This window comes from Amphibalanus amphitrite, unplaced genomic scaffold, assembly GCF_019059575.1.
Source record: "Amphibalanus amphitrite isolate SeventyFive unplaced genomic scaffold, NRLGWU_Aamphi_draft 000343F_arrow, whole genome shotgun sequence".
In the NCBI taxonomy this organism is placed as follows: Eukaryota; Metazoa; Arthropoda; class Thecostraca; order Balanomorpha; family Balanidae; genus Amphibalanus; species Amphibalanus amphitrite.
The window spans coordinates 212,630-231,838 of record NW_024881838.1 but is presented as its reverse complement, the minus strand read 5'-3'; the positions used below and the strand labels follow the sequence as shown (position 1 = coordinate 231,838).

General features: G+C 54.5%; 3 protein-coding genes across 10 annotated transcripts; 2 read left to right on the top strand and 1 right to left on the bottom strand.

Annotated features, from left to right (window-relative positions):
• The first annotated feature begins 833 nt into the window (after positions 1 to 833).
• Positions 834 to 11,344, top strand: LOC122389083 (1-acyl-sn-glycerol-3-phosphate acyltransferase epsilon-like). 5 transcript variants are annotated; one of them, XM_043380769.1, is made up of 8 exons: positions 834 to 891; positions 2,073 to 2,328; positions 2,785 to 2,863; positions 3,391 to 3,593; positions 8,211 to 8,343; positions 9,633 to 9,755; positions 9,967 to 10,090; positions 10,351 to 11,344. In XM_043380769.1, exons 2-8 carry the CDS (start codon positions 2,110 to 2,112, stop codon positions 10,583 to 10,585), a joined length of 1,116 nt encoding a protein of 371 aa, XP_043236704.1. In that variant the 5' UTR covers positions 834 to 891; positions 2,073 to 2,109; the 3' UTR covers positions 10,586 to 11,344. The 5 variants fall into 5 exon arrangements, with proteins under 5 accessions (XP_043236704.1, XP_043236705.1, XP_043236707.1 ...); XM_043380770.1 differs by lacking the exon at positions 834 to 891 and adding an exon at positions 1,491 to 1,530; XM_043380772.1 differs by lacking the exon at positions 834 to 891 and adding an exon at positions 1,528 to 1,596.
• Positions 11,345 to 11,477: 133 nt separating this feature from the next.
• LOC122389082 (E3 ubiquitin-protein ligase rnf146-like) lies at positions 11,478 to 15,783 on the bottom strand. Of its 4 annotated transcripts, none has more exons than XM_043380768.1 (6): positions 15,754 to 15,783; positions 14,215 to 14,585; positions 13,916 to 14,006; positions 13,600 to 13,720; positions 12,850 to 12,977; positions 11,478 to 12,449 (listed from the first exon to the last, which is right to left on the bottom strand). In XM_043380768.1, the coding sequence occupies exons 2-6, from the start codon at positions 14,566 to 14,568 to the stop codon at positions 12,109 to 12,111; spliced, it is 1,035 nt and encodes a 344-aa protein (XP_043236703.1). In that variant the 5' UTR covers positions 14,569 to 14,585; positions 15,754 to 15,783; the 3' UTR covers positions 11,478 to 12,108. The 4 variants fall into 4 exon arrangements, with proteins under 4 accessions (XP_043236703.1, XP_043236699.1, XP_043236702.1 ...); XM_043380764.1 differs by lacking the exon at positions 15,754 to 15,783 and adding an exon at positions 15,654 to 15,729; XM_043380767.1 differs by lacking the exon at positions 15,754 to 15,783 and adding an exon at positions 15,188 to 15,217.
• On the top strand, positions 15,566 to 19,181 carry LOC122389080 (ATP-dependent RNA helicase Ddx1-like). The gene is made up of 2 exons (XM_043380762.1): positions 15,566 to 15,586; positions 16,939 to 19,181. The coding sequence occupies exon 2, from the start codon at positions 16,968 to 16,970 to the stop codon at positions 19,179 to 19,181; it is 2,214 nt and encodes a 737-aa protein (XP_043236697.1). The 5' UTR covers positions 15,566 to 15,586; positions 16,939 to 16,967.
• Positions 19,182 to 19,209: the final 28 nt, after the last annotated feature.

Here is a 19,209-nt window from a genome sequence, read left to right as displayed (position 1 = left end):
ATAGCTTTGTATCCATGGATGTCCCTCTAGCTACCAGTGTCACAGTGTGTACCAGTGTGACACTGGACCACGATTCATGGCGCAGTTATTCTAAAATAGCTCCTGAATAACTGCACGGAGTTTCTCCGCGAAGCATTTTAGCGCTTCAATATTTAGGCAATTTGTGTACAGGGTAAAATGAGTATAAGAAAACAAATGTTGCATTGAAGTCCTTAAACAGGCAGCATACAAAACGAAAGCCGGTAAACCCAAGGGTAAACCCAAATCACTTTAACTATAGCAAGAAAAGGAATTTTTTCAACGTATAGAACGGAGACGTATTTTTTAGCAGCCGCAAGTTGTTTCAGATATTTGTAGCAGCTGCGTTGTATTTGACGAAGTTTTTTGACGATAAGACTCTGTTCGGCATATCACCGGTAGCTGAACAGACATCATTTTTTGATGACGTCAAAAGCTAAATTTGATCAATGTGCCTAAAGATTGCACTTACGTGTAATTATATTTATCGATTAGAGCATTTGATATGAGTTTAACTGAAATATGGAAAGTTTTAAACGCAAAAAGGGCAATTTTTGTAAACATTCTAGTAGGAAATAATATGTTTATGTTTGCATTGACAAAATGCCGAACAGGTACACAACCAAAACGGAGACTGACCCCGCGTTCGATGTCTCCCGGACGGCGAAGATTCTACGCCGTCCGACCAATCACGTTCCAGAACCGCAGCCGAGCCTCCGCTGACCTTGGACGGGATTGGCCGGACGACGTAGAATCTTCGTCGTCCGAGAGACATCGAACGCGGGGTGAGCTTTTGGGAGCAAGCGTGGGAGCAAGCTTTTGTTATTTAGACGGTGATTCTGTGCCTTCTGAACTCAAGGCCATCTATAGAAGGTACAGTCACTCCCCCGCCGACCAATCAGAGACAGATCCTGAGTGACGTCACCCCTGATGCTCGAAAGGGGTACTCCATTCCTTTACAACGTAAAAATGACTAACTTCATTTGAAGATTGTTGGTGACACTCTACACATATCGCTCAACCATTGATGTCATTGGAAAGTCCAACTCATTTTCTAGCGATAAAAAAGAGCAGCAATATGCTAAGAAATGGCCGGTTTTGAAGATATAGACGATTTAAAAACCCTCTGCAGTTGCGGGAAAGCAACGTAAAAACGCATCGAGCTTATATTTTTACTATGAATAAATCATTTTTCAGTAAGTTTTTAGATATGGTATCGATTTATTCAGCAACTTTATTACAATATTTTTATTACTTGGAACTTTATTTCAAAATAATATTTTCAAAAATGGCAACTGTTGGCAAGTAGCTTTGAAGCGATTGTGGCGCGCCGCGCCATCATTGTCCTGAGGCCCCCATATGATGTCATCAAAAGTGGAGTGACATGGGCCTGTCTGAACTTATTATTGAATCTTGAATCAAATAGTCTTGAAAGTCTTGAAATAGTGAAATAGTCTTTTACACGTGTCACTGGAAGCTCCACAACAACACTAGTTCACACCTAGTGCCCTGGTTCACAACTGACACTGCTGCTGCTGAACTCCTGCTGGTCTCAGCTGAAACGTTTTTGGGCTGAAAGTAATAGTATGCCTATATAAATTGTTTGGCAGAAGTTTTTATTTGTAGCTTCTTATTAGATGTAAAGTTCTTAAACTTTGCTAGGTTATCAAGCTGTATGTGGCCATGTGTGTCTACATTTAACTTCAGACTAAATTCTGCCATAGACAGGCACGGCATTGTACAATTGTAGGTCAGAGGGCTGAGCCAATGCAACTAGTAGGTAGTATGTACTGTACTGCAAGTTCTGTTCTTTGTCCTTGTGAATTCTTTCATTTAAAAGATTTAGACTTCATTTGTATGTAAAAGCCTGGCAGTACCTCCCTATGCGCCATTTAATTGCCACAGAAAGAAGCTGAAATACCCAAAGTGAATGTTTTGTAATGCAGTCATGAATACGATTCATCCTAGCTGTTTTGAAATTGCAAGTTCACTGATGTAATGATGACATTGAGGTGAAATGTATCTTTGATAAAGTGTTGTGACTTTCTTTTCAGATACATCTTTTGTGGAAGAGTTGACAGTATTCATAGCATGTTCTTAACCAAGCTACCAGGCTTTGGTATCATTCGCTATGCGATTTCCACAAGCATAATGGTTGGTGCTGCTCCTGAATATTATGCTGTCTGGCTTGGGTGGAGACTTTTCTCCATTCCACTGCCTGCATGGCTGTACCAGAAGGTGGATGATATGCTATATTCCACCTATCAGAGACTGGTGCTTCTGTTCTTTGAACATGGCACTGGCTTAAAGGTAAGATGATTTAATTGAAGGCATTTCATATTTTAACTTGGTACACCATTCAAAAAAAAAAAATGACTGATTCAAACTCCCTATGAATAAGCATTACAATGTAGGCACATGATTGTTAATAAGCAGTTCAAGACTCAAGTTCTTTATATTCAGTAGGTAGCTAATTTTATATAATTAAGTTGTAAAGTATATAAGTAACCATATAAGGAACTATATAAGGCAATAAAGTAGCCATGTTCCATGTCTAGATATCAGACTCAACCCCATGCTCAAATCAGGTCTTGTAGTTGGCCCTATTAGCCATAAGCTCCCTTTTCCAATCTTAAATTAGAAACTGTTATATACTGTTCAGTGTTACCTACAATTTTATTGATTTACAATTTAATGATTTTTTTTTTTGCATTGTTGACACTGTGAAAAGACGACTTAATTTATTATTCCATGTCATTATTTCAGATCTACTTTTATGGAGATGCTGATGAAATATTCAAAAAGAAGGAGAATGTGCTGTACATCAGCAATCATCAAAGTACAGGTGTGTTTGTGTTTATGTAGGTGTTTATTTGTGTTGCTTTTGATGAACACATTCTATTTTGTTTGTGAACTGCATGCATGACTTAAAGTGCCTGGACTGGGTTTAGCCCAGTTGGCTATCAAATGGCAAAGTTAGGGCAGCCTGGCTGGCACTCCATTTTTCTTGAAGCTCTTGTCCAATAACTGGGCTATCAGTGTGGCATGTGTGGCAGCTGGCACTCCATATTCTTGATCAGCTTGCTCACTGCTCAGGTATGAGTGTATGGTGCTCATCATATTGCCATTAGATGAAATTGATGCTGCTCAGGCAATGACAGCTAGTAGTTTATCATAGGATGACAACTGCTTTTTGTCAATGATCAGTAACACATAGGTACACCCTTTTTAGTGTAAGCCTGGTGTCTGTTACTGCACTGTGTGTGTATGTGTGTGAGGCAGGGGTGCTGCACCGTCTCATGTCGTGAGTCACGGCCCGGGTCCACTGACGCTGACCAATGTCTCTGTTCCCCGGACCGTCCGGCGCCGCAGTCGACTGGGTGGCCTGCAACATGGTGGCGGTGCGGCAGGGCTCGCTCGGCCACCTGCGCTTCGTCATGAAGGACGGCCTCCAGTGGCTGCCGCTGTACGGCCACTACTTCTACCAGCACGGCTGCATCTACGTGCGGCGCGGACAGTTCAGACAGGACAAGATGATGCGCGGACTTGAGTATCTGCAGCAGGAGCGTGTACAGGTAAGCGGGACACATCCACGGGGGAAGGATGCTGACGGACTCTGATTGACCTACGACGGTAGACCACCGCCCGCCGAGTGCTGACTGACTGAACGATCGCCGGTCATAGCCCGGACGGCGAACTAACCGCCGACTAGGATGACGGACTGCGCCGGACCACCGACTGACCGTATGACCAACTGCTGGACATGCAAACGGCCGGTTGTTGTTGTTGTTGTTGTTCTCCCCGGGTCGGCTCACGGCCGACCGTAGCCCAGCGGCTCTTGGTGACTGAGGTAGCCGCGGCTCAAGGCCGCCACAGCCCCGCCGTCCCGAAGCTGCGTAGGGTCCGGTCTGATATTGCCGAGTAGGCGGAGCCTCGCGCCAGCCAAGCACGGGCACCTCAGCAGCACGTGCTCCGGCGTGTCCGGGCCCTCGCGACACACCAGGCAGCGCGCCGCCGGGCAGGCCAGGTCACTGCACTGAGGGCAGTCGCGCTCGGGGCGGCGTCCGATTCTGTGCAGGTAGCTCTGCGAGCGGCTCCAGTGTCCCGCCCGCAGCTGGTGGACGTTGACCGCCTCGTCGCGAGACTCCAGGAGCACCGGCATCGGCATCCGGTCTCCCATGATAGTTTTGAAGAAGCTGTCTGGCCAGCTGCGACGCCATGCCTTGGTGGCGGAGCGGCCGACTGCCTTCACCATCGAGCGGACGTCCGTTGGGACGGCGTCTTGCGACAGGCTGGATGCCTCTTTAGCCAGCACGTCCGCTCTCTCGTTGCCGGGTATTCCGCAGTGCGCTGGGATCCACTGCATGAAGACTCGGCGTCCTCCGTCCGTGAGCGCCAGGAGCAGTCGCCATACGGCGGCGCCGAGTGCTGTCGTCTGGCTCCCAGCCCCACTCGCCAGTGTGGCGAGCGCCGCCTGCGAGTCGGCGCAGACGATGACCGGGCTCTCCGCCAGGCCGCCCTCCAGCTGCAGCAGCATCTCCAGTGCCCCGCGGATCGCCACCAGTTCGGCGCGGGTGCTGCTGCATATCTTGCCTGCAGGGGCTCGGAGCTCGTGTTCCTCGCCTGAGGGGAGGATTATCAGCGCTCCACTCCCTCCGGCTGAGACACCTCCCTCCGCCGAGCCGTCGCTCCACACCCATACGGCGTCGTCTGGGAGGGTGGCCAGATGCTCCTCCGCTCTCTCCCGCCGGACGTCGGGTGGTGCTGTGCGGCTGATGTGGTTGCCGATGTCAAGTCTGATCTGGACCCTGGTGTCATCGATCCACGGCGGGATGGTGACGTGCAGGCGCTCCTCCACAGGTACGTCTCGCACGCCCGCGCTCACCAGGGCGCGCGCCCCCGTGTCGCGCCAGCCGGTGGTGGTGCGGAGCCGCCGTGGGGCCGTTGCTTCGGCCACCGCACGCAGTGGGTCGCCGCTTCTTTGTGAGGCTGCCAGACAGCTCAGTCTGGCAGCGAGCAGGTCCCGGCGTGCTCTCACGGGAACCAAACCGGCTTCCGCGAGGAGCGGATCCCTCGGCGTGCTCACGGGGCACCCGGTGATAACGCGGGCTGCCGCGCGCATCTCCATCTCCAGTAGCTCTACGTGGGACTCGGACGCTGCAGGGAGCCATGCAGCCGCCGCGTATTCCAGGGCACCGCGGATGTAGCCGTTGGCCACTACTCGCAGCTGCGGCTCCCGCAGACCCCAGGAACGCCCGGTCATCTTACGGAGCTGTGCGATCCTCGGCTTGGTCTTCTTCCGGACGCGCGCGCAGTGCTCGCCCATGTGAAGTTGGCGGTCCAGGGTTACACCGAGAAGGTGAAGGTGTCTCCCAGCGTCCACTCGTGCCCCGTCTACGTGGATGTACAGGTCCCGGGCGTCGACGTAGTGCTGCGACAGGGCTAAAACTTGCGTTTTGCTTCCTGCCAGCCGCATCTTCCAGTCGCGGGCCCATTTCGCTATGGCATCCGCCGCTTGTTGAGCCCGGTCCCTGGCTTCCGCTATCGTACCGCCGGAACACAGTGTTGCAGTGTCATCGGCGTACAGGAAGACAGAGGTGCCCGGGATCCGCTTCAGCGCCGCCACGAGGTCCGCCGACCACAGCGTGAACAGGGTCGGTGCGAGGACGGACCCCTGCGGCAGGCCAGCTCGGAATGGGCGGTTCCGGCTCCGTGACCCATTGACCTCCGCGCAAGCGCGTCGGTCTCGGAGGAAGTGGTGAATCCACGTGACAAGGCACCGTGGAAGGTGATGGGACATCTTCAGTCGCAGCATTTGATGGTCGATTACATCGTAGGCGCGGGAGAAGTCGTAGGCCGTCAACACGAACCTGGCGGCGGTCTTGCCGTCAGACGGGCGTCCCTTCGGTGGCGGCCGGTTCCACCCGTCCTGGACTTCTTGTATGAGTCGTCCCAGGTTCTCCTCTGCAGAGCGGCCACGGCGAAAACCGACCTGCTCTGCGGGGATAATGTTGTCTCGCTCCAGTAGGTGCGTGAGCCTAGCTGCCACCATCCGCTCCATCAGCTTGGCGACGTGACTGGTGAGCGATATCGGACGGTAGCTAGTGACCTCTTGAGGGTCCTTCCCGGCCTTAGGGATCGGTATGATGATTGCTCTCCTCCATACCGAGGGGACTTCAGCGGAGATCCACGACTTGTTGATGACGTGCAGTAGCGCGGCCTGGGCCACCGGCCCGAGGTGCTTGAGGTGTTCCGCACATACATCGTCGGCGCCGGGAGCCTTCTTCATTTTCAGCTTGTCCAGCTGGGTCCTCATCTCTTGTCTGGAGAAGGGCTGGCAGGCACCATCGCGCTGTCCAGCACATGAACAGGGGCGCGTCTTCACCACCCTCAGATCAGCCTTCACTGATCGATCACGCCTCCTGTGACGGGTGTGGCTGCTGACGTTTGCGTAGGTGCGGACAAACGCCTCGGCCTTGGCCCGGTCCTCCGCGACGAGTTGGCCGCGGTCCCCGTTGATGGCCTGGCCGGGGCAGGTGTCCGTCACCGCACCCTCCATCTTGCGCAGGATCTTTGTGACGCGGCCCAAGGCCGCGCGGCGGTTCAATTCGGTAGACGCGAAGTCCTGGAACGCGCGGCGCCTGGCGTCAGCCTCGACATCTGCAGCGTGCCTCTTCTTCTCTTTCCAGCGCGTCTGGTTTTCCGGGGACGGGTCCTCTTGGACGGCTGCTCTTGCCGCTCTCCGTTCCTCCACCGCACGCACCAGCTCCGGGTCGAGCGCCCACGGCTTGGGGTCCGCACGGGCGCCCCGGGGAACGCACCGCGCGCTCGCCTCGATGATAGCATCGTTGAAACGCGCGGCGAGTCTCTCCACCGAGGTCTCTCCCAGCGTCAGGTCGGCCATCGTCTCCTCGCAACGGGCCGTGAAAGCCGTCCAGTCGGCTTTATGGAAGGCCCAGCGCGTCTTCCTGATGCGACGAGGCCGGTGTCCCGAGGTGGTGACTGCGACCATCTGCGGGAGGTGGTCGCTCCCCAGATCGGTGCCGACCTCCCACGTGCAGCGCCGGGCCAGGTCACTGTGCGCCAAAGTGACGTCAGGAGCTGAGAGGCGGGCGTCCTCCCCGTAGCCGGCCCGTGTGGGGGTCCCGGAGTTGAGCACCTGCCAGTCGTGGCGGACCGTCCACTCGTAGATGGAGTCACCGACCCTGTCCGGGTTTAAACAAGAAACATCCCAGACAGGGTGGTGGCTGTTGAGATCTCCCGTGATGATAGTGGCATCATTGCTCGGGAAAGCGTCCAGGCTGAAGAAGTCGACCCGCTCGTCCTGGGCGGATGTTCGGATGGGCGGGCGGTACACATTGAAGATGTCGAGGTGTCTGGAGTGTTGTCTTGCTGTGCTCAGGATGACACGGATGGCACAGCACTCGGTGGTGTCGTCTAGAGGCTGAAGGGGGGAGCTCCTGATGGTGGTGAAGTTCAGACCGTTCCTGACCAGGATTGCAACGTCCCCGCCGCGGACCGGTCCACCGTCCCTCCTGCCTCGGGCCCTTCTTGAGACTGCGGCCGTCTGGTACCCCGGGACCGTGAGGGCCTTGCCAGCCAACTGAGCCTCCTGGATCGCCGCCACGTCCACCTTCATGTCCGACAGCCAGCGGCTGAGCTCCCCGATCTTCCCGAGGACACCCTCCGCGTTCCAGCTGGTCACCAGCAGTCGGCTTCGGACTTGGCAGTTGTGATGGTACCTCCGATTCTTGGCTCTCCGGCTGTGGCCTCCCCTGGGCACCCATGGGCCGCAGTCCCTCCTGCCCCCGCCGTCGGGCCTCACGGCGGGGGGCGCGTCGCTCACTTAGCTACGCGGGCCCGGGCTGCCGTCGTACGGCGCCCAGGCCCGCGGAGCTCCGGCGGTGGAGATGGAGAGACGTGTCGGTATGCAGCCTCGGGGCGGCGGGGCCGCAGGGCGTCGACCCCACGGCGTCCGCACTGTCGGGAGCATCTGGGTTCCATTTGGTGTAGCGCGCGTGGTCTTCGCACCGCGCGCGCCCGGGCCCTCGGATCGCCACCGTAGCAGCAGTCGTCGGACCCCCGCCGTCCACCGCGGGGAGGCGGAACCCGTTGGACGGCAGGTGGGTTCGCTGCCGGGCGGTCCGTCCGTCCGCCGCTGACCGCCGGTCCCCCTCCCGTTATGTCGTCAGTCGTGGGTGGCTGTGTTCCCCGAGGGCACCCGCTACGACCCATCCAAGCCGGAGGTGATCCGTCGCTCCGAGCAGACTGCGCTCAGCAGCGGGTTCCAGCCGCTCAAACACCACCTCACGCCCAAAACCAAAGGTAAGGTGCACATGGTGTGTCAAAAGTGGAAATAGCCGGTGCGCCGTCTGGCAACCCGGCAGCCCGCCGCCATAGGGAAATTCATGCTTTTTGTCGCTTTTTCGCTCCTTATGAGTCACTTGATCTAATTAGAGATTAACTAGGAACGAGGCGGGTCACTTGGACGTATTCGGGAGCCGAATACTGTGTTTTGGAGCCAATACCTGGGAAACCCTACCCGCCCAATGCGAGTTTTTAAGAGGCTGCATGCCCAAATTAGCGTTGAGCGCGGCCGTTTTCGGTCGGTTTTCCGCGACCTTGTGGCGAAATCGCCTTATTTATTCAACCAGGGTGGGCTAATTCGCTTAACTAGGAATGAGGCGTTGAAGAGAATTATTCAAGGAATAGAGCTGTGCAAAAATATTTTTTATATTGTTAAAACTGTATCCGCCCTCGAACGATAAATATTGTTGACCCATCAGGAACACATCCCCTGGAATGCGTTTGGACTTGGCTGGATCTAATATTAGCGAGTATCTGCTAATGCAGTTTCTTGGCTTACACAGTACGCACACAAGCATACATACTTCCTGCCCTTGGTTATCCCTCACTTGAATGAAAATTTTGCTATAATAACTATTCCAAGCAGTTAACAGGTTTTAGTGCAGTGCCAAGTCGGAACCGTTCAGCGCCGCCAGTCTCCCAGGCGGCGCGTAACGGCCGCCGCCGGCCGCCGCGCCGCCGCTCTGGCAGGGTGTTTGACTTCATATCTCTGTTGCTAGAAAAGTTGTGGACCGATTTACTTGATTCTTGCATGAAAAGATCCGCCATTCAATTCTTAGCAGATAACGAAAATTTGACGTCAATTGCACGATCCGCTGCCCATATTGTGGTACTGCCATCTATTGACAAGGCTGGCGAACTAAAGCCGGGCGGCTATTTCCACTTTTGACACACCATGACCGGAGGCCGCTCAAACACCACCGCCCACCGAAAACTAAAGGTGTGCTGCATAGTGCATACCATTCAGTTACAATGTGTACCTCTAACTCGCCTCCTCACGCCGAAAGTAGGACACGGTGACGCCTCGTGGTTTTTGAGAGTTGAGACTCATCTTACTTACTCGTTAGTGCTGTGCCTATTTTGTGCCTCTCTTTCAATATAACGAGACCAGCACACTCCCGCCATGTATCTACGCCTCACGCCAGTGCGCCTGGGACATATGTGAGACTGTGTAATGTGTTTCACCTGTGCTATTGTGTCAGCCCCTTGAATTTCTTTAACATCGCGTCCTTCGTGTGTCGCGGCAGGCTCGTGGCTGACGCTAGACCGTCTGCGCGGCTCGCTGGAGGCCGTCTATGACGTGACCGTGGTGTACGAGGGCAGCTATCGACACCGGGAGAGACGGCGGGCCAGGACCGTGGCGCTCATCGGTGAGCTGGCACGGGGACAGACTGGAACGGGAGGCACGCCGGTGCACTGATCGTGGTATCGCATGGTGTATGCGTGTTTGAGGACCGTTTAAGTGTCTGGACTGTAGTTCTTTGCGTTCTTACATTTCGTACTTGGTGGCCGTCACAGACTCGTGGAGTATGCGGTGGAGTAGCTTCGATGCCGTCATTAAGGCTTGTCTTTTTATTTCAGACTTCCTGCGTGGCTTTTGCCCGGCGATGCATATCCACGTGCGGCGTATCCCAATCTCAGAGGTGCCCACCGACGAGCAGGAGTTTCAGCGATGGATGTACCGGCTCTACGAGCAGAAAGACAGGTAAGTGGCTGTGCTCGCTGTGCTTCGATGTCCTGTAGATACACATTGACTAATGACTATTCAGTATTGATAGTCTTGCCTGCCAGTGCCCGTGCCGTGACCCAGTTGTCCATGGCCTGTTCAGTGTTCATTCCCATGCCGTGTCATCCCATGTTGATGCGCTCAGGTGCTCTTCACCCGGCTTCCTGTCAGTAGTCTCCGCCCCGTCCGTAGCCGGCGCTCCCCGCCCTGTCCTGCGACTGACCGTCTGTTCACGGCAGGTTCGTGTCGCCGTTCTACTCCCCGTCAGACGACTCGGGCGCCGAGCTGGCGGCCCGGCTCGGCGGTCGGCCGCACCCCCTGCCTCTGACCGCCACCGTGCCCTCGCTGATGGCGTTCGCGGCGCTGGCCGTGCCGCTGCTGGGCTCTGAGTTGGGCCGCCGCCTGTACGCCGGTACTCTGCTGTACGGCACGCTGGCCGGGTACCTGTGGCTGGGCATCCGGGCGGTCTGCTGAGCGCCCAACTCCGACCGGCCGGCTCGGCCACCAGTAGTAGCTCATCTAGACGTCTATGTATCAGTTGGTGTACGTAGTGTGACTTTACGTGCTGTGATTACGTTCGGTGGTGACGTGAAATCGCACCTAATGCAATCCTTTTCCAAGACGGGTCGGTGTGCAGTCGGCGGCGACTAGTGCCACCCAGTGTTACGAGAGGTGTCCTAAGAGGGACGGGCTGCTCAGAAACATCAGGGAGGTGAAGTCCTGGTAGTGCACAAACAGCCAGGTAGCTGGTCATTCAACCAGACCTGCCTTGAGTTGGTTTTTAGCTGTTTTACGCTGTACTTCTTACGGCCTTGCCCGTCTTATGTCGCTGCCACTGAGTTTGAATGTGAGCTTACATCTTGACAATGGATTGTTCCCGCGTTCTGTGATGTTACGAGTCGGATAAGTCTCGCCGGCCTTACCATATGCACTTGCCACTTGGACGATGCTCGATGCACTCTCCCAGTCCTGACGTACCTGTTTGATTCGTTACGCCAACGAACAATCGGAACGGTAGGAGTGGCGCCTGCTTACTGCCTTTAACAATCGAGTTTACTATGTTGTGCATGCTGTGTGTTCTGCTATGCATATGCTGACGATCTCAACCCCGGCCAGAAATAAGCGGTATTACTGCACGCTGTTGCAGTTTGTGTCTGCCATTTGTGTTTGGTGATTGTTGTCTGTGCAATAAGCTGTGAAGTGTGCCGTGTCCAATAAACCAGCGAATGTGCAGCTGCAGACTTTTTCGGCTGACAACGAAGCATTTCCACACCTTTATCTCGGCAATATTGAATGAACAGCTGTCTAAGGAACCTACCATTTAGCCACTTAATATAACGTAATTTTATCCATTATTTGAGCGACATCAGCAATCAATATATATTTCATAGTCACAACAGCACACCGCGCAGAGAGTATGCTCAATAAACACATCTGAGTTAAAGCCACACAAACAGCACTGGGCTACGAGCCAGACCTCCCGGACCGCAGAGCGTCATTTCATCAGATCTTGCCACTCTACAATGCGCGCACGATTGGATAGTATCCTCCATCCGAGGCAAGCATTCATAGAAGCATCACCCGCCTCCAATCACTCCGGAGGCTGCTCATGATAATCCGGCGTAACAATGCTGGAAGTCTCGACACTAATTACCCGACTCTAAAACCAAGGCAGGCTGCGTCACTGCCTGTGCCGAGACGAAGTAAACGGTGAACAAGCACAAGCCTCCACCTACTCCACTCCTTGGGTTGAGCTCTCAGTGAAGTGCCTTATCCGGCCTGCTTTCTCCGAGAGTTCCGAGACTTCTCCATTAGAAGAAGGTGCTTTGGAGCCTCCGTAGTATCTCGACCGGCCAGTGCCCACATGGAGTCAGCGTCATCCGGGCTGGGCTCACCGTGCTGTCCTTACAAGGGCCCATGTCCCGCGGACCTGGGCCCGGGGTAGAACCCTGTCCGGGCAGTCTGCCAGGAGTATCCCGTATCCTCTGCGCCGACCGCTACAGCCTCGTGCTGCCGTCTCCGTCCGCCGGCCGCTGGTCGTCCCCGCCGGCCGCCGGCGCCGCCAGCGCCACCGCCTGCAGCGCGCCCTCCAGACCGGTCTCCGACTCAGCCGCAGCGGCGCCCTCTGCCCGGATCCCGGCCACGCCCTTTTTGGCGGCCGAGGCGAGGTCGCGTTTGACGCGCCGCCGTCGCGCCGGGTCCGAGCGGCGCAGCTGCAGCATCGTCTCGAAGTCGACCACGTACCGGTACCCGGCCACGAGCAGCTCGGCGCGCTTCTCGCCGCCCGTGAAGGCCGCCTCCAGGTCGGCCGCCGTCCGCTCATCGTACTTCCACCAGCCTGAAACGGAGCGGCCGGCGTCAGCAGAGTATGTCCAAGGCAGGGGAGAGGAGAGGAACGCTGCTAAGCTACGGGCGAGAAGAACGCCAACACCAGGCAGTGCCGACTGATCACAATAAACTGCTGCGGTACTGCGCTTAGATCGAGACTCGATTCGATTCTCAGCTTCAGTTATATCAGTTGAATAGGTACGGTAAATCAATTCAAATAAACAAATATCTGTCTCAATTTCGATTGTTATTATTGTTCATAATCCACAAAGTTGATCATATGTATGTAGAACTACAAAAGCACCACCACCGCCACTCTACCGTCAGGGCCATCACTAACATGACATGTCCTTCAGACAGTTAGAGAGGAGGAAAAAAGAGAGGGCGAATGTATCTGGTGTGTGACAGACCGTTGCGTCCCTCGTAGAACCACTGGTAGCCGTCGGTGAGCGCCATCTCGAGCTGGAGCTGCTCCGTGTCCAGCAGCAGTGGGTTGTCCAGGTAGTCGGCCGGCACCTCCGATCGGCACATGGCGCACCTGAGGGCGACGAGTGTTGTCAGAGACAGACAGACAGACAGACAGACAGACAGACAGACCGACAGACACAGATTTACAGTCCACAGACATAGACAGACACCTCCGACGGGCACATGACACCTCTGGGAGCGACGGGCATGGTCAGAGATGGTCACAAATTAGAGTAGCATACAGATAACAGATACACAGACATAGACAGCTCCGACCGGCACATGGCACATCTGAGGGCGAGTAACGACGGTCAGAACAGGATAAGGAGGTAGACAAAGGGACAACTCCGACCAGCACATTGCGTACCTCATGATGACGAGCATTGTCGGAGACAGACAGAGAAACAGAGAGACAACACAGTTCAGGCAGATGCCTCCAACGGGCACGAGGCGCACCTGACGCCGAGTCCGGTCAGCGGTCTAAACAAGGCAGCAGTCACGGCGCCAGCCCTTCTTCCATCCTTCAGACCTCGGCCGGTGATCAAAAGACCACGGCCGGCTTCAGCAAACTAACGTGGTCAACGCTACGTGCACTATGTCGGAGCAAGGGGCTACTCTATCCGTTCGATATAAATGAAACAAGACCCTGCTACTCTTAACAGACGCCGATTGACTGTGATGAAGTGCATTACCGTCGTGAGTTTTTGATGGCGCCTTTGGCGCAGAGGAAGCAGAAGACGTGCTGACAGGGCAGCTGCACCGGGTGGACGCAGGTCTGGAGGCAGATGGCGCAGTCGGGGCGGCCTTCCAGCCCTGCGGCCGAGCGGGGAGATCGTTAAACGCGGGAAACACGGATCACACAGGTCAGGCTGGAACGGCTATCACCGTTCGAATAACACGGCGATTTGCATGAAAAAAAACATGCAGAGAAGCAAAAGACGTCATACCTAAGCTTTCACTTTACCGGTAAAAACTAATAATCCTTCGATAAAATGGGAAACTGCTCACCCTTTCGGTTTGATGTTTCATCGCTGTTCCGCGGGCTTGTACGGCAAGACGTTGGGCTTAGCGATGAAGGGGTTTCAGTATGTGACTGCATCTGGAAAAGTCCATGAAATCATATGTAATGTACAGATATGCGACGAACATAGTCGCCGTGTTCGATAAATACTGTGCAAATGGTATCAGAAACTCACACTTGCTGCTCTCCATCATACAAAAAACAATGATGGGAAAGGATCCTCTCACAGCCGTGTTCCAGGGTCCGATGTCGCCGTCTAGAATACCTACCCGACGCAGGTGCTCACCGTTGTGGCCGTGGCCGCCGCAGCAGTCGGCGGCGTCGGGACCCTCGCGGCTGGCTGGCCCACCACGGGACCGTCGCCAAACTCAGGGGGAGGCGGCGGCGGCGGAGGCGATTCTCGGCGACGCTGGGCACGAACCACGCCATGTCGACCCCGCCCAGCGCCGGTGACTGGCCTGGTTCTCGGAGAGCCAGGGCTGCCCTGAGCATTGTCAGTGTCCACAGCTCCAAACAATGATGAGCCAGTTTGAGGGTGCTCTTCAGAGGTATCTTGGTTAGAATGACTACTTAAGCCACCACCAGCTGCTAGGTTGTCATCTGAGCTTGGAGCATGGGTAGACTCTGAATGATCTTCCATGTCTTGACAATTATGTCCTGGGAAAGAAAATGCAATATTAGCCATCAAACAAAAAAGAACTTTGATATCCATTGTGGAATAACTGGGATATTGATGGGGATGACTGAGGGCTGAACAAAAAGTATTCTACCCTTAGAAGTAGGTAGATTAAGGTCAGCCCAAAGCAACTTATCCATGTAGGTACTATTGGTCTCAAGATAAGGGCCCCTAGGCGACCTGTAGTTCGGATGCTGTAAATACCCTCACCCTCGCCACAGCTCGAGAGGAGGTGGAGCTGGGTGGGAGGAGGGGAACACTCGGCCCGAGCTGTGGTGAGGGTAAGGATACTCACCCCATCAAAACTACAGGCCGCCTGGGCCCTTATCTTGAGACCAATGGTTCCAAACAAACCAGTGACGGGAGATCAGAGGGCAGTGGCAATTCGCAAAACATGCTAAATATACATTTTGCACATTTGCATTGCTCTGCTAGGACCAAGGCCATATATATAGGCTAGGACATAACTCGAATTAGAGATTTTTCAGGTTCTCAGGACTACAGATAAGTAAAAAGACACGTGAGGTTGTCGGCCTATGCAAAATGCAAATATATGGCACGCGCATTTCCAGACGTGCCAGACACTATCAGTAAATTGCAGTAAATTGCGAAACTTGTACAATTGTTTTGTTCAAGTTTAGTTAGGCTTGTAACATCTGTCGACATGTGGAGGTGTAGAATAAAACCTCATCGCATTTCGAGAGATTCCACATTTTGTTATCTTGGCGAGCTGCTCTCCTAGCCCAAGTGATATGCCAAGAAGCCTGAATATTTCGCCTTTTAAGGCAGAATCCGCCTTGATATTTAAAAGTGCTTTTGGCTAGTATTTAGGCGTTTAGGCCAAGAGAAGAAGAAAGTAAAAATATGGCAGCTCTAAAGAGCGCAGTGTGAGCACAGTTCGCACCACATTTGAAACTTTCGCGTCAGTAATTGTCAAACAATTGTATTAGCAAGGCCCTAAATACATGTATTAGGACCTCCAGTGCGTATATTTTTGTCAATTTCATAGCCACCACATCCTTTATTTTGCCTTTAGTGCAGGCACTTACTTTGCCTTTAGATGTCATTCAAAAGACACGTAGAATGCCAAGCAGCTCGTTTCCTTGGACTTTTTACAACTTTCAAGGAACAACGTTTTGGATATCTTACCATGGATTAGGTATTCCTGGATCGGACACTCCGCCGATTTTCCGACCACCCGGCGGCGGCGGCGGATTTCCCGACGGCGAGGGCGCTGGCGTCATTTTAGCATTGCGGGCTATGGGCGGAGCGTGTCTTTTTGTATACTTTTGTCGTTTATTACTTACCTATAACCGATTTTGATGAAAATTTTTGTGAACCAGGTAGAACAGGAATTGAGGAATGTCATGGAAATATTCTTTTCCCAGTTTTGATTTAAGAAGTTGCTTAAATTCTGCTGACAAGTGAGGATTCGTGATTACAGCCGAAGAGCCAATGTTGGAATAAAGTTACGTTTTATGCGATAACATGAAAATAAGTTGATATTTGTATTAAATCATCAAAAGGAACTTGTTTGACTGCCGAGGAACGATGATATTTGATGATAAATTGCATCGGCAAGTCAAGAATATCAGGCTCAGTTTATGGGCATCAGGTACTGATTCCGTATGTGATAGTGACTAAATGGAGCCATAATAATTATAAGAAAGGACTAAAAATTATGTTTAAAGTGTCTGAAATTGTGTCTTATGAGCTAAAGTTCGCTAATTTCGCCCTCCATTACCGCGTTTTTAGCACGCAAGCCGGTGCGGCGGCCGCCGGCGCACTCGCCGCCGATGTTTCGGAGCTCCGCCACCAGGGCGGCCGCTTGGTCGCCGGCGCTAGTGTTGGGGAATAGGGAGTGTCCTATCCAGGAATACTTCATCCATGTCTTACCATTCCCTTGTTGATAATTGTTCTACCCAAGATACAGCTCAAGGCTATATAAACCATACAGCTGATACAGGCTTTGTTGCAGCTGGAATTGCTGGCATGAATTTTATTCTGAGACACAGCGCCCCTACTGCCACACAGTCCACACTGCACTGAAATCAAAATAGAACCTCTATTACAATTAGGAGTTCGGACAATTTTGATTTAAACATAGATCAAAGCCAATACCAGCTGTTACGATGCATTCACCTCTAGATCAAGATACTGCCTACTGTGCGGTGTGGTGGTGGTGGTAGCGATGGTTTTGTTGCTCATGTCAAACCATTTTGTTGAAGCAGAGATTTGTGATGATGCTTCTTCAAGTCATAATTGCAGTGTCCAATTGTCAACTCATGGGGTCATGTATTGGTTTCATTTATGACACAGTTTTTATTTTTCCAGGTACCAGGCTGCCCCACTTCATCAGGAGCATGGCAGCTGCTTTCATGGAACTGGGCATAATGCCCGAGATAGGGGAGGCAGTGAGTGAGCTGGACTGGCTGCTGCCCACTGATGTTCAGGCCGAGGCTGTGCCTCTGATTCTTGGTGGTGGTGATGTTCTCATGGCTGCTGAAACTGGATCTGGCAAAACTGGTGCATTCTGCATGCCAATCCTTCAGATTGTCTGGGAGACACTGAAGCGCATTGAGGAGGGAAAGGGCGGCGGCAGTGGCGGCCTGTCAGCTCCGCCAGCTGATGACAAGTGGGCGATGTCGCTGCGGGACCGCGGCGAGCTGCTGGCAGTGTCTCCGGACGGTTTGGTGTGCCAGTGTCGCGAGCAGCGCGCCTGGTACGGAGTGCGGGCGACGCGTGGGCTCCGCCGCGCCGGCCGCTGGTACTACGAGGCCACGGTAACCGACGAGGGTCTGTGTCGCGTCGGCTGGTCCACGCGCCAGGCCACTCTCGACCTGGGCACCGACCGTGGCGGATACGGCTACGGAGGCACCGGCAAAAAGTCCAACAACCGGCAATTCGACGACTACGGAGGTCCGTTCGGAAAAGACGACGTGATCGGTTGCTACCTTGATCTGGACAACCTCGAGATGTATTTCTCCAAGAACGGAAAAGATCTGGGAAAGGCGTTTGACATCCCAAAACAGTTGGCAAACGAAGGTTTGTTTCCCGCAGTCGTACTGAAAAACGCAGAGATGGCGTTTAACTTCGGCGACACCAGTTTCAAGTATCCACCAAGCCATGGTTTCGTGGCCGTCAGTAAAGCACCGGAAGACAGCACCTTGAACAACGCTGCTTCGGCGCCGCAGGCAACGGCGAAGCGCGGATACGCCAAAAATGCTCCCCAGGCCATTATTCTGGAACCATCTCGTGAGCTTGCCGAACAAACGCTACGGCAGATCCAGCTGTTCAAGAAGCATCTGAAAGCTCCGACAGTGCGAGAGGTGCTTCTCATCGGCGGTGTGCCGGCTCGCGAACAGCGCGACCAGGTGTTAGCGGGGGTCGACATCGTGGTGGCGACACCGGGCCGAATCGAGGACTTCATCAACAACGGCGACGTACGGGTGGACGCGTGCCGGTTCTTCGTGCTGGACGAGGCGGACGGGCTGCTGAAGCAGGGTCACGAGAAGATGATCAACCGTCTGCACGCGGCGATCCCGCAGGTGACGCCGGACGGGGCGCGGCTCCAGATGGTCGTCTGCTCGGCCACGCTGCACTCGTTCGAGGTGAAAAAGATGGCCGGCAGACTGATGCATTTCCCCACCTGGGTGGACCTGAAGGGCGAGGACGCCGTGCCGGAGACGGTCCACCACGTGCTGACCATGATCGACCCGCGCACCAACGCCTCATGGACCGACCTCAAGCAGCGCGTGCAGACGGACATGGTGCACGCGAAGGACAACGTCCGGCCCGGCTCCAACTCGCCAGAGACGCTCTCCGAGGCCGTCAAACTGCTCAAGGCAGAATTTTGTGTCCGCGCCATCGACGTCCACAAAATGGATCGTGCGCTCATCTTCTGTCGAACCAAGCTAGACTGTGATAACTTGGAGCGGTACCTGGTTCAGCGCGGCGGCGGACCGCGTAACCCCAGCAACCCCTACTCGTGCGTGTGCCTGCACAGCGACCGCAGCGTCGGCGAGCGAAAGGATAACCTGGAGCGCTTCAAGCGGCAGGAGGTGCGTTTCCTGATCTGTACGGACGTGGCGGCCCGCGGTCTGGACATCACCGGCCTGCCGTTCATGATCAACGTCACACTGCCGGACGAGAAGACGAACTACGTGCACCGTATCGGCCGGGTGGGCCGCGCCGACCGGATGGGTCTGGCCGTCAGCCTGGTGTCTGCTGTTCCGGAGAAGGTGTGGTACCACGGCTGCCCGTCGCGCGGCAAGTCGTGCATGGACACCCGTCTGACGGAGCGCGGCGGCTGCTGCATCTGGTACGACGAGGTGAAGCTGCTCGGAGAGATCGAGGAACACCTAGGCATCACCATCCCTCAGGTGGGCAACGACCTGCGCGTCCCCGTCAACGAGTTCGACGGCAAGGTGGTCTACGGAGAGCGGCGCCAGGAGAGCGGCACTGGATATCAGAACCACGTGGAGCAGATGGCCTCCACGGTCCGCGAGCTGGCCTCGCTGGAGACGCAGGCGCAGACGCTCTTCATTCGACGCCACCTGCACCGGTTGACGGCCTGAACGGCCACCCCCAGCCCCGCCCGATGTG

Excerpts from the sequence above, each read along its gene's own strand:
- LOC122389083 (XM_043380769.1), top strand. The coding sequence starts at position 2,110 with ATGTTCTTAACCAAGCTACCAGGCTTTGGTATCATTCGCTATGCGATT. Across the intron at positions 8,344-9,632 it reads CCTCACGCCCAAAACCAAAG|GCTCGTGGCTGACGCTAGAC; the intron begins GTAAGGTGCACA and ends GTGTCGCGGCAG. Across the intron at positions 9,756-9,966 it reads CAGGACCGTGGCGCTCATCG|ACTTCCTGCGTGGCTTTTGC; the intron begins GTGAGCTGGCAC and ends TTTTTATTTCAG.
- LOC122389080 (XM_043380762.1), top strand. The coding sequence starts at position 16,968 with ATGGCAGCTGCTTTCATGGAACTGGGCATAATGCCCGAGATAGGGGAG.
- LOC122389082 (XM_043380768.1), bottom strand. The coding sequence starts at position 14,568 with ATGGAAGATCATTCAGAGTCTACCCATGCTCCAAGCTCAGATGACAAC. Across the intron at positions 14,007-14,214 it reads CGGCGGCCACGGCCACAACG|ATGCAGTCACATACTGAAAC; the intron begins GTGAGCACCTGC and ends GGACTTTTCCAG. Across the intron at positions 12,978-13,599 it reads GCCATCAAAAACTCACGACG|GTGCGCCATGTGCCGATCGG; the intron begins GTAATGCACTTC and ends CGTCGCCCTCAG.